General features: G+C 34.7%; 2 protein-coding genes across 2 annotated transcripts in view; both read left to right on the forward strand.

The window, feature by feature from the left end:
• The window catches only part of LOC145321531 (uncharacterized), a 63,728-nt gene that overhangs the window by 15,977 nt on the left and 34,535 nt on the right, over positions 1–13,216 (forward strand). The gene's annotated exons all lie outside the window — the stretch shown is intronic.
• LOC145321528 (uncharacterized) lies at positions 6,824–11,583 on the forward strand. The gene is made up of 4 exons (XM_080162932.1): positions 6,824–7,268; positions 7,979–8,069; positions 8,758–8,841; positions 10,308–11,583. Exon 4 carries the CDS (start codon positions 10,332–10,334, stop codon positions 11,499–11,501), a length of 1,170 nt encoding a protein of 389 aa, XP_080019058.1. The 5' UTR covers positions 6,824–7,268; positions 7,979–8,069; positions 8,758–8,841; positions 10,308–10,331; the 3' UTR covers positions 11,502–11,583.

A 13,216-nucleotide genomic window follows, 5' to 3' on the forward strand; every position in this document is an offset into this window, starting at 1 on the left:
CATTCATTACGGTGACTTAATTTGGGACACCTGCCATACTCGGCGAGGGTGAGGTAATAATGAGTAGCTCTCATGAGATAGCGGGTCAAGTCAAAATGTGCTTGAACGTGGAGCTTGATAGCCCTAGTGGCTACACAAAAGTGTCTCAACCTACTCCATGACTACTTAGGTCCAAACCCTAAGAAACTATGGCTAATCAATCAATCAATCAATAAGAATTAGGTCAGGTTGTTTGTCTGCAGCTAAAATTTCTAAATCAGGAAGTTTTCTTGATAAACTTCTTGCATTTAGATAGACAACATTCAACATTGTCTTTTGTTTCTTTTGGAGTTGCTCACTCTCCCCTCCCCTTCCTCCTCTCCCTCCTCCATTTCCGATCTTGTCCTTCTCATGCTGGCTGTTCTTTCTCTCATTGGATTGTCCTGCTGGTTTATTTTTACCTTTCTTAGCATTCGATGTCCTCTCATTCCGACCAGTTTCCATGTAAAGTTTTTTGCATCAGTGTCCGACATCTCCTGATTTTTTTGGTTTGCCTCAGCTAACATTTTTTTCTCTTTCTTAAGTTGGAGGGGGTTAAGGTCTGGAGCAAGAGAAATCTTCTTATATTGTGTTTTTTCAAGTTTCCAAGCATTCTTCAGAATTTTATCTTTTATCTGGGGAATACGAAAGCCAACAGAGAGAGGTCTTGGCTTAGGTCCAGGTTCTCCAACCCTGTAGATGAATTTAATATCAGCTTGACTGTCAACATCAACATGTAAACAGCTGAATATATCGACAACAGTTTCTGTATCAGCATTCTTTTTGTCCTTGTTTGTAAAACTGGAATCAGGTTCAGGCAGGGAGAAAATCATTAGATTGGCTTTTTTTGATTCTCTGAGATCAATTTCATCCATAAAATCCTCTTTTGAATTTGCTGCAGGTTCACTTTCCTTCAACTCCTTAACATCTTTTTCAAGATTCTGTATTTTTGTGGTGTTAGAGTCTATATCCTCCCTGTGCTTATCTCTCGTATTTTCAAGATCAGTTACGCTTTGCTTCAATGTATTGATTTCTCTGGTGTTATTGACAATCATTTTTTGAAGCTTGGAGAGACCTAGTGAACAGCCATCACAGGACCAACAATGAGAACCTTTTTTTCTGAACATTTTGTCAATTAGTTTATATTCATCATCATCAAGTCCACAATCTTTGTGTATCCATCTGTCGCAGATACAACAACAAACAGAGTGTTGGTTTTCTGTTACTTTTTGGTGACATTGTAGGCAGAGGAACTCTTCTTTTTTTCCCTTCGCCATTATACAACAAATAAATATAAAAGTACTTTTCTTCTCCCCTTAGACGAGGCTTCAAAGAAACCTTAAAGGGTGGCCCTGCGAAGGATCACCGTGAGAATAAAGTACAAATTAAATCACAAGAGTTTTCTATCACAATAAGTTAAAACATACAAAACTAAAAGTGCACTTCTTTTTTTTTGCTTACTTTTTTTTAAAAACTTTTTTTTTGTTAGGCTTTTTTTTTGTTTTTTTTTTCTTTGTTTTGTTAGGTATCTTTTTTTGTTTTCTTTTTTTTGTTTTCTCTTTTTTGTTTTGTATCTTTTTTTTTCGTTTTCTTTTTTTTTTGTTCTTGTTTATTTTTAGTAGGGTAGAATCTTTTTTTTTATTATTAGGTGCACTGTACTAAACAATTAAATATTTATAACAAATCAACGAAACTTCCCCCGCCTTACCCTAACAAGGATTTAGATCAACAATTATGGTTATCATTTGGTATATAAAGTAAAAATTAAAACTTTTTGTGAAGTGAATCAAGCAAATATAGCTTGGTCAGTTTATGTAGCAGAATTTTTAGAATATCAATATTAAAGATGTCATTGTCTATCTGTCTGTCATAAAAGTGAATTAGTCTTCTGTAATCAAATTATTATTCAAACAGTTGGGGTTTATGATGTTTTTTTCTATAGTACCTATGTATTATAAATAAAAGCTGAAGATGGACATTTAATAAAACATCAAAAGTAGATCGGGTAATAAGACATATGCATATAAGTGGATAGAATTAGATGTAAGAGTTTTCATAGAGTACATCTGGAATACTTTTACCTACAAAGTAACAGCCGCACGAACTCTACTTAGTTATATACTAGCTGTTATACAATAATCGGTATTTAAAATGATTATTAAAAGATATGAAGGATTTAGATTATTATTTTCAATTCTACACAAGTATTACATTATATATTATTTATTCCAGGTACAAGAACAATTAATAATCCATCATGAACAAGTGTCATGTCTGCTGCAAGGAATTCTCTACAAAAACGAATTTAACAAGACATATGAGAATTCATACAGGTGCGAAGCCATACTCTTGTGATACATGTGAAAAGTCTTTCTCACAACAAAGTTCATTATCTGATCATAAGAGAATCCATACAGGAGAGAAGCCATACTCCTCTAATACATGTGGAAAGACCTTCTCACGACAAAGTACATTAACTATTCATAAGAGGATCCATAAAAGGGAAAATCGATACTCTTGTGATACGTGTGGAAAGACTTTCCGTGTCAGTAAAGAGTTAATATTACATAAAAGGATGCATACAGGAGAGAAGTCATACTCTTGTGATACATGTTTCTTTCTTTCTGTAGCCCAGGTCCTTCTAACCGTGATCATCAACATCTGTTGCCAGATTTAGGAATCTGGCAGTTTTGACAGGGTTTTTCCATAGATCTTTAACTGTGAGGCTGGTCGGGTTTTGTTGACAGTTGAATAAATGCGACGTAGTGTGAGAACTGTCACAGTTGGGGCATTTATCCACTATGGAACCAGTCTTATCTATACGGGCCTTGTAACTGTTTAGATAAGTGCTGTATCCAGATCTCAGCTGTGCCAGAGTAGATCTGGTTGTTCTGGGCAGGGAGAGCTCCGTTCTGTTTATCTCTGGAGGACGGGCATTTAGGACCTTGTTGGTGGTGTTGTTGATGACATTTTTCACGGTTTTGGTGTGAATCAGCTTCAACTTGGATTTGTAGTCCTCCTCTGGCAAGTTGGGTCTGGAGATACTCCTTATTTCGTTGCCAAATTTGGACTTCAAGGTCTGTTTCATCTGCCTGGCTGGGGGTGGGGAAATCAGGTCCACTCTATTAGGGTGTCCCGATTTTTGAGTTGCGAGTAGAAATTGCTTGCTCAACATTTCACAATGCTGGCGCACCTGCATAACCTTTGTCTCTGAGTGTAGGTGGTCAGAATCAGACATGGTGTGACAGCCAGTGGCCACTCTGAGGGCTGTGTTCTGGGCTGTCTGGAGGTCTTCCCAGGAGGTTTTGCTGAGGGCTGGTGTCCAGATTGGGCAACAGTAGTTGAGCAAGGATTGACCTGTTGCCTTGTAGGTGTTAACAATGACTTCCTTGTCCTTTCCCCAAGAAGTTCCAGTGAGAGCTTTAAGGATGTTATTCCTGGACTGGATATTGGATTTCAGGTTCTTGGTGTGTTCCCTGAAGGAAAGGAGGCCATCGAAAGTGATCCCAAGGATTTTTGGTTTTTTCACTGTGGGAACTTTCTCTCCAGCTATTTCAACCCCAAGTTCCATACTTACTTCATTGGAGAATGTAGTAAAAACTGTGGCAGATGATTTTGATGGAGAGATGAACAAATTACGGCTTTTGAACCAGGTGTCCAGGACCGAGAGGTAAGAGTTTATCTCTTTGACAATTGGTTCAATTACCGGGCCAGAGTTGAGAATGTTGCCGTCGTCCGCGTATGTGACGAGTTTGATGTCTCCCGGGGGTTGCGGCATGGAGGCCATGTAAAGGTTAAACAGGACTGGAGACAGGACGCCACCTTGCGGGACACCCTGTTTTACCTTCCTATATTTGCATTTAGAATTTCTAAATACAACATAGGTCTGCCTGCCTCTTAGGTATGCACATAGAAATTTCTTGATGTAGTCATTAAGATGGAGTTGATTGATATCATCAAGGAGGAGCTGGTGATCTACTGTGTCAAATGCCTTGGACAGGTCTATGGCAACTGACACGGTTCTATGTGATGGTTTCTTTCTGTTTAAACCTTTATGTACGTGGTCTATGATTGAAAATAGAGCAGTACATGTGGATCTACCTTTCCTGAAACCGTGTTGGTGGTCAGCAAGTTGGACGGCCTCCGTGACATGGGGGAGGAGTAGAGCTTCGAGAATCTTGATGGCAGGTGACAGTAATGAGACTGGTCTGTAGCTCGGTCCGAGGTTGGATTGCTTGCCTGGTTTCAGTAAAGGTATGATCTTGGCCGTCTTCCAGATGCTTGGGATGATCGATTGCTTCATGCAGTTGTTAAAAATCTCTGTGAGAAACCTGATGCCGTTGGGTCCAAGATGTTTTAAGGTAACAGGTGACAGATCATCCGGGCCAAGAGCTTTTGAGTTCTTGGCTTTCTTGATTGCAGCTAACGTTTGCTCTGGTGTGAAAATAATCTGTTGATGTTTAGATTTTTTCTTCAAGGATCTTAGTGTACGGCGCAGAGCTTGGTTAGGTTTCTTCTTGCATTCTGGAGTGTATTGCCTGTTGAATTGGTCAGCAATTTTCCTGGCGTGAGAGTAAGTTTTGTCATTAAAGCTAATACCTTGGTTGTCTGGTTGATGTGGTTGGTTTCCAAGACTCTTTATGGTTTTCCAGAGTTTCTTGGAACCAGGCTGACAGGTGGCAAGGTGTTCAGTCCACTTCTTCTTTCGATGTTCGTTGATTGTTTTAGTGATTTGTTTGTTCAAATCTTGCAATCTGTTGTCAGCTGGATTAGCTTTTTTGATGTCGTCACGCTGGTTAATAAGTCTAGCAGCTTCTGTTGGGAGAGCATTGAAGGTCTGAGGGATTCTGCCTGCTGGAATGAACTTCTTTGATGCTTTTTGAAGGGTTTTACGGAAAAATTTTTCTGCTTTGTGGACATCACTGACTGGTCTGGCGTTGGTAAAAATATTTTCAGTGAAGGAAGTGAATTTTGGCCAGTCAGCTTTGGAAAAATTTATGTAGGTTTGGTGTTTTGTGTTGGATTTAGAAAGTTCAGCTGTCAGACTTATAGTGATGGGCAGGTGGTCGGAGCTCATCTTATTTTCTACTGTCCAATTCGTTACAGGTATGAGGTTTGACGAGGCTATGCTTACGTCAGGAGCTGTGGATGCTGTGCTGGTAACTCTGGTAGGCATGTCAAGGTTAATGATGGCGCAGTCTTGATTGGCTACAGCATCGGCTAGTTCTTCACCTCTTGTGTCGTTGGTGGCATCTGAATGCCAAAGGATGTTGTGGGCATTAACGTCTCCTAAAATGTAGTAGGAGTCACCGAGACCTGTGAAAAGGTCATTGAGAGGGGGAACATAACCAGTTGTACAGCTGCTCTGTGGTGGTATGTACACATTTCTGATGTAGAGTGGCGAGTCCTTGCTAGGTATAGAGATGGTCAAGGATTCCAAGTGTGGATCCTGTGCAAGTCTTGCTGGAGTTTTTTCGAGATTGAAGCTAACTTCCTTATGAATAAGAAAAGCTAGCCCTCCTCCCTTGTCTTTGCCGCGGTCTTGTCTCACAAATGTGTAGTTTGGTGTTTTCTTTTCTTTAGAAAGACGTGTAAGCTTAGTCTCTTGTATTGCAGCGATGAGGGTCTTGTTCTTCTCCATGTAGTGAAGAAGTTCATCTAGTTTACTCTGGATGCCATTTATATTCCATTGCAATACTTTAGTGTTGTAACCTCTGTTGGGGAGAAGGTTCGCTGTGGGGCGGGGGTTGGGTGGGGGTGGGGGGGAAGAAGGGGGGTTACGTTTACTGGGGGGAGCTTTGAAATGTTTGGGGGAAGATTTAGGGGGTGAAGATATGGGGGGTGAAGATTTAGGGGGTGAAAATTTGGGGGGAAGGGGGGAACCTTTGCAGCATGGTCCAGTCCAGGTTTTTAGTTTTCTCCGTTCGTTGGATGATTTAAGGCCGGAGCATTTGACATGGAGCCATTTGAAGCAGATGGAACATTCTACTGATACTGGTGAAAGCTGTTTGTTGCAGAGTGCGCAGAACCATTTAGGGCTTGGGTTTTGTGATACATGTGAAAAAGTTTTCTGTACATATCGAGAGTTATCTGGGCATGAAAAGATTCACATTAATGAAAAACGTTACACGGCATACAAATGTGATTTATGCAACAAGAAGTTTTCTTTCATTAGTGATTTGTCTCTACATAACAGGATGCATACAAATGTTCAACAATTTAATTGTGTATCATGTCAGCAATGGTTTCTAACCAGTTCAGTCTTGTCAAAGCACAACAAAACAGCTGGACATCTTAAGAAGTCGGAATCTTTCAAGAATACAGTTCTCCCTTCTGCTTCTACCAGTTTTGTTGATTGTGGTGAAGCTGATATTAAACTTGAGATAAAAGAAGAAGAAACACTTGATAAGGATCCTCTCTCTATCAACATTGAGGCTGAGAATGTTGTAGAAATTATAAAACAGGAAATAGAAGAAGAAAGAATTCAGGAAAAAGATTTTCTTTCTTGTGAACAGAATTCTAACGAGGATAGAGAAGACTCAATTGATATTGTGGAACACAAAATTGAAACATGATGAACAATATTAATCTTTTGTTCTAACATGAAACCTGAGTTTGTAAATATTCTTTTTTTTAATGTGAATATTGATTACTTTATTTCTTTCAAAGATATTTCCATATGCATATTTTTTTTCACCTTAACTTTTAATTTAAGATTATTTTGTTAAGAAGCTATATATGTTTTGTAAAAAATATTTTTTTTTACATTGTACTATTTTTTTCAGATAAAGCAAAACAATGAAAATGAAATGATATAAAAGAAGTGTAATTCTTCCAACCTTCACTAAAACAAATAACTAATATAAAATGATTTCTTGTATCAATTCTGTCAAAGTCAACCTACCTCTCTCTTTCTAATATAAATATAAATCTTTGTTATTATGTCTAACTACTGTCGGCTACTACCCTAGAGGCATCTAGAGACACCTAAAATTGTTTCTTTTCAATCTTTATTAAAATCAGCTGATTACCAAAAATATTTTTTTGCCGCTTTATGGTGTTAGTTATGTTTTAAGCTAATTATCAAAAATATCTGTCGAGCGGCGTTTTTCTATTTTTTGCGCTTTCTCTGGGGTGAGTGGTTGTACCCTCCTTCAAATTAGCTATGAACCTTCCCAGGACCCAAGAGAAGCTACCCTGTAAAGGAGAATCACATCGGTTCAGCGGTTAACGAGATCCTATGGAACAGGGTATCTTGTTTTAATTTCATATCATATTTTTTGTGCAAAGCAAATCTACAATATTCTTGTATCTCAGTTTATTTACTTCAAAAGGCCTTTGAATTGTGCTCTTTTCAAAACAGCCTATCCTATTTTTCAGTAAGTGGTAAGCTTTTTTAGTCTGTAGCGAAGTATCTTGCTAACCGCTGAACCGATATAGTTCTCCCTTCGAAAATCCATAGATACTAGGGACGCAGCCGCTATTTTCATATAAAATTAAGAATAATTTCCCCATTTTAAAGTTAAGTTAATATATTTTTCTTCCTAATTTCCCGCAGGAATATAAAGGGATAAGACAATGACCTATAATTTGATGTACATCACGAATATTTATATACAAAATTATCCCCTTCTGTAGGTATAGATTTTTGTTTAAAACGTTTGGACACTAAACTTAATATATCAACCAATCGGAATACATTTATAGTCCCCAAAGTTGTTGGTCAAACAAATAAGAAAAGGTAATTATAAAACCTCTGGGACAGTGTATTAATTAGCTCAATGTCTCTGCCCTCCCTAAATTTGACGCCATTATCTTTATTTAGAATAACACCATTGATATCATATTTGCTTGTTCAGTTTCTGATTAAAAATGGGAGGAGTCCGCGCATTGGGCATCATATTTAAGTAAATGGGCGGAGATTTAGTTTATGTAGATATAACTACTGTTTATGATTTAGGTTTATAAGTAAATCAATGTCAGTCAGCAACTAACATTCACAGTGAACAGAGAGAAATACAATAACAGATCTACTTTTTTATAATTATAAGGTATTTTTATTTGTTTGTTATTATAAAATTACAACACAAATTGATATGTATACAGCATGACCATTAATAAATTGTTTTAATGTTTACTAAACAATAATACTTTTTTTTAAAAGCAGCATATGTCCTTGTTCTCTATACATTTCCACATCAGAAAATATAAAAACTTTTTTTCTCCACACCAATTAACAATGGAGATTTTTAGAGTCACATAAAGGAAAAATAACTTTTTGAGCAAAATGATTTTTGTCTGAAATTATGTAATTCTTTCAAAATTCCGATACTTTTATAAAACTTTTATCGAAATGTTTCCCATAATTGTAATTTTCACTTGTAAAAAAGGCGAAAGTTTATTGGTTTAAATTTGCGCCTTTATGATCATTTATTGAAAATTGGGGAGGGGGAGATATTACATAAGGGGATTATTAAGCACTTTTTTTCTAAACTTTGGCCTTAAAAATCTCCTCTGTTTATTTTTTATATACTGTAAATATAAAGGTAAATAAAGGCTATATATTTTAAAACTTATTTCAAATATTAAAATTAACCCCATATCATATTTCATTTAAGCCTATTCAGTTTCTTATTAAAAGTAGGAGGAGTCTGTATTGAGCATCATATTAATTAAGTGAATGGGCGGAGATTTCTTTATCTTATATAAAACAAGAATAAACTATTGTTTATGATTTAGGTTGATAATTGAATCAACGTCAGTCAGCAACTAACTTTCTCAGTGAACAGAAAGAAATTGTACAGATCTACTTGATATTATAAGGTATTCATATTCAACTGCGAAGATTATGCAGAAATAGGGTTTTTATGATTCATATAACAGTTCGGTACAATTTAAAAAGCTTAGTAACTCTATAATCGTTCCCAGAATCGTTCATTTTAAACATGTTGATTTTTAACTTTTTAACAACTAATTTTTTATGTGTTATAATTATCCTATTCATCTGATTTTTGGAATACAGATTCCTATTACAACAAGGCACAATGTTTTAAGGATGCATCTCTATGATTAAGGTCTAAAAATGTAAGAATATCCTTAAAACAGTATCCTATAATTTAATTATAATTAACAGTTTTAACAAATATACTTATGATTTTCCTTTATATTTTAGTTATTCAATTCGTTTGTCCTACTGTTTCAGAGTTTCACCGTTATGAATGTTATCATCCTTATTTTGTAAATGATTTGCCGACCATTTCTAAATATCGCACCTACTCTATATATCACTTGATGTGTTGCTCTGTCTGTACTGCTCTGTTTCAAATTTTATAAGAAATATAGGTACATTTACATACAAAGATAGATTGCAGATTTTTCTCAGAGAGAAAAAATGACTATGAGTTGTTTCATTACAATGGTCCCCAAAGTTTTATAATAACATTAACGTTTTCTTATTAGTTTGCTTAACAACTTTTAGGATAATAGTGAATTTTGATTGGTAGATTCATTAAGTTGGGTGTTCAATAGTTTCAATCACTAATTTTAATCTACAGAAGGGGTAATTATGTGCATCATCATAGGGAATGTACATCAATTTATTGCCCTGTCTTATCCCTTTAGAACCCTGGATATTGTCATCAATGTTTTTCTTGTATGATAACAATTTATTTCCAGTTCTATGTGAATAAATTATTTATATTTTCCGCCCTAACTCATACAACGTCCTAGGATGGGCGTAAAGGGGTGTTTACCCCAAACTTTAAAATCCCTCATTTTACTAGCTTGCCTCAAACATTATTATTACTCCGCCCATTAATTTAGAACGATTTAAGTAGGAGGAGTTGCTTAATATTATAAAAATAATTTTAAAAACTAAAACTGGGGAGAGGGAGGGGGGGATAAAACCATATCATCCTCTATACACAATTATAAATGCTATAATTTCATGTTTGTTAGCTTCGCGTTTATTAATGTTGTTATCCTTGTTTATTACTTTCTTTCTACAATTTTTAAAAGCGAAGACTCCTTACGTCTGTTTGTATATACGTACATAACACTAGCTCTTATCGTAAATTATTAGAGAAAGGTCGTTTGTTCTTTTAAAATTAATTAGCTTTATTGACAACAACTTGAATATGACTTTAACAATTTGTCTGACCACCTGTTTTTCTTACTTTGCTTCTATGGAAGTTGTTATCCTAGTTTCAATTTTTACCTGAATATTGTCTTTATTTGAAAATATTTGAAAAACGATATTTTGTGTTTTTATTAATAAATTAATATTTCAGGAGATTGAGAGAGGATATACCAGCATGAATATCTGTGATATTTGTAATAAGAATTTTACAAGAAAATCTAAGTTGGTTGTTCATATGAGGTTTCATACAGGTGAAAAACCATACTCATGTGATCAATGTGAAAAGTCATTTACAACTGTTAGTCATTTGAACAGACATAAAAAAATTCATACAGGTGAGAAGCCATATTCATGTGATCAATGTGAAAAGACATTTTCTGATAGTAGTGATTTGACCAAACACAAAAGGATCCATACGGGTGAAAAGCCATACTCATGTGATCAATGTGAAAAGTCATTTACAATTGGTAGTCACTTGAACAGACATAAAATAATTCATACAGGTGAGAAGCCATATTCATGTGATCAATGTGAAAAGACATTTTCTGATAGTAGTGATTTGACCAAACACAAAAGAATCCATACGGGTGAAAAGCCATACTCATGTGATCAATGTGAAAAGGCATTTACAACTAGTAGTAGTTTGATCAGACACAAAGGAGTTCATACAGGAGAGAAACCATTCTCATGTCATCAATGTAAAAAGGCATTTTCTCAAAATAGTGATTTGACTGTCCATAAAAGAATTCATACTGGTGAGAAGCCATACTCTTGTGATCAATGTGAAAAGACATTTTCTCAAATTGGTCATTTGAGACATCACAAAATAATCCATACTGGTGATAAACCATTCTTATGTGATCAATGTGAAAAGACATTTACATCTGGTAGTGAATTGACTCGACACAAAAAGATCCATACAGGTGAGAAGCCATACTCGTGTGATCAATGTGAAAAGACATTTACAACTAGTAGTCACTTGACTCGACACAAAAAGATCCATACAGGTGAAAAGCCATACTCATGTAAACTTTGTGACAAATATTATACCTTTAGTTCAGACTTATCAAGACATAAAAAATCCCCTGGACATTTAGAAATGATGAAAAGCTGTAATAATACAGTTCCACATTCTGTAACTATTAGTTTCATTAAATGTGAAGAAGTTTATATCAAGGAAGAAATTAAAGAAGAAGAAATATTTTATGAAGATCCTCTCTCTGTCCAAATGAGAGCTGACAATATTGAAGAAAATATTAAACAAGAAATAAAAGATCCTCTTTCTTGTGAACAGAATTATGATAAAGATTTTCACTTCCAATCTCCTGGTGCATCTGAATCCTAACTTCAGAGAATCAAGGCTACATACATACATACATGATAAAGATAGAATTAATACTATTGATATTGTTCATCATAAAATATAAACCTTTAATTATCATAGGATACAAATGTTTATTTAGAGAGACAAGATTAATGCTCAATTCAAGTAAAAATCAAAATCTTATTTTTCACATTAAAAATCTGCATTTTATCTTTATTTGTTGCCATTTTTTAATTCATTTATAAATAGGTAGCTATTGTGTTTATTTCAATTAGTATGCGATATAATTTTTTTATGTTGTGTCTAAATTATAAATATACTTACTTTACACTTGGTTTTACAGGATCTCCACATTAATCCTGTCTCCATTTTATTTGAATTAATTAACTTTAAATGTTCATAAATGATTCTTTACATGAATGATTTATTGTTTTCCAGTATATAGACTTTAATAAATTTTTGTCCAAGCTTTTGTGTTTATTTCAATTGATATGTGAATATTGATTATTTTATGGTGTTCTAAATTCTAAATATACTTACTTCACACTCAGTTTTACATTATCTCCACATTAATCCTGTCTCCATTTTATTTGAATTACAACTTGATGTTTAAAAAACCTTTTTATACATAAATGATATTAATGTTTTCCAGTATAAAGAAAATCATTAATTTGTTTATTTATATTGTAGTGTAAATAAAATAATTGTCAAATGTAAATATAATATTTTCAGACTAATTTATAATAAAATAAAAATGCACAGAGTGTAGATATCAATAAGAAACAAGTTTTAAAGTAAATCTGTTTACAAACACACAGGTTATTCATTTTATTACTAAATATTTCTATAATTAGGGTTGGTCAGTCTGTACCTCCGTCCGTCCGTCCGTACTTATGTGTGTGTGTAGCCATTGTTTCTTAGTGTTTGGACCTAAGTAGTCATGGAGAAGGACGAGACACTTTTGTATAGCTACTAGGGCCAGCTCAAGCTCCACGTACTTATGTCCGTAATGCTAAACTCTTTTATTAATACATGTTAGAATTGTTTTTTTTAACTTTGCTTGATGGTTGCTATAAAGGTTAGGTAAGATTCAGGAATCGTAGTAACTCTATAATCGTTACAAGAAAGTCCCTGCGTCCATTGAAAAATTGCTGAGTTTTAATTTTTGATAAAAAATTTTTGTGTGATAATTTTGATGTATTCTTTTTGGAAGAATGATTCCTAGGACAAAAAATTACAATATTGTAAGCAAGGCATCTTTATAATCAAATCCAAAAAAAATCAAGTATGTCCTCTAGTGTATCCTGTTTTTCGGCAATATTGCAACAAAATGTTAAATTTTTTTGTACTTACAAATTAATGTTCTCACACTCAAAAAAGTTGTAGCTCGTTTGTCCTTTCTTTTGACTTTAGAGCTTTGCTTTTATGGATGTTGTCATCCTTATTTTATTACTAAATGTTGTATCCCAATATAGAGGGTCATATCTCTTAGGTAGAGCCACAACCCCCTTCACCTTCCTAAGGGCTTAAAAGCGTTTTTTTAGGGGGGCATTGCTTAACTTCCCCAATTGTTGTAGCTGTTTACAAGATTTTTGTGAACATTAATATTCACTATTTAGCCAAATAAGGGGCTGTTGATCTTCGCAGATAAAAACAAGCTAAAATCTTGTTAGATGCTTGTTAAGGACCTCCAAGCTTTTTTTTAAGGGTGTTGGGGTAATTTTTTGTAACAGGTT

This window comes from Acartia tonsa, chromosome 6 (genome assembly GCF_053477335.1).
Source record: "Acartia tonsa isolate MP-2025a chromosome 6, ASM5347733v1, whole genome shotgun sequence".
NCBI lineage: Eukaryota > Metazoa > Arthropoda > Copepoda > Calanoida > Acartiidae > Acartia > Acartia tonsa.

Bases quoted from the DNA above. Each gene is read 5' to 3' on its own strand.
- LOC145321528 (XM_080162932.1), top strand. From the start codon at position 10,332: ATGAATATCTGTGATATTTGTAATAAGAATTTTACAAGAAAATCTAAG.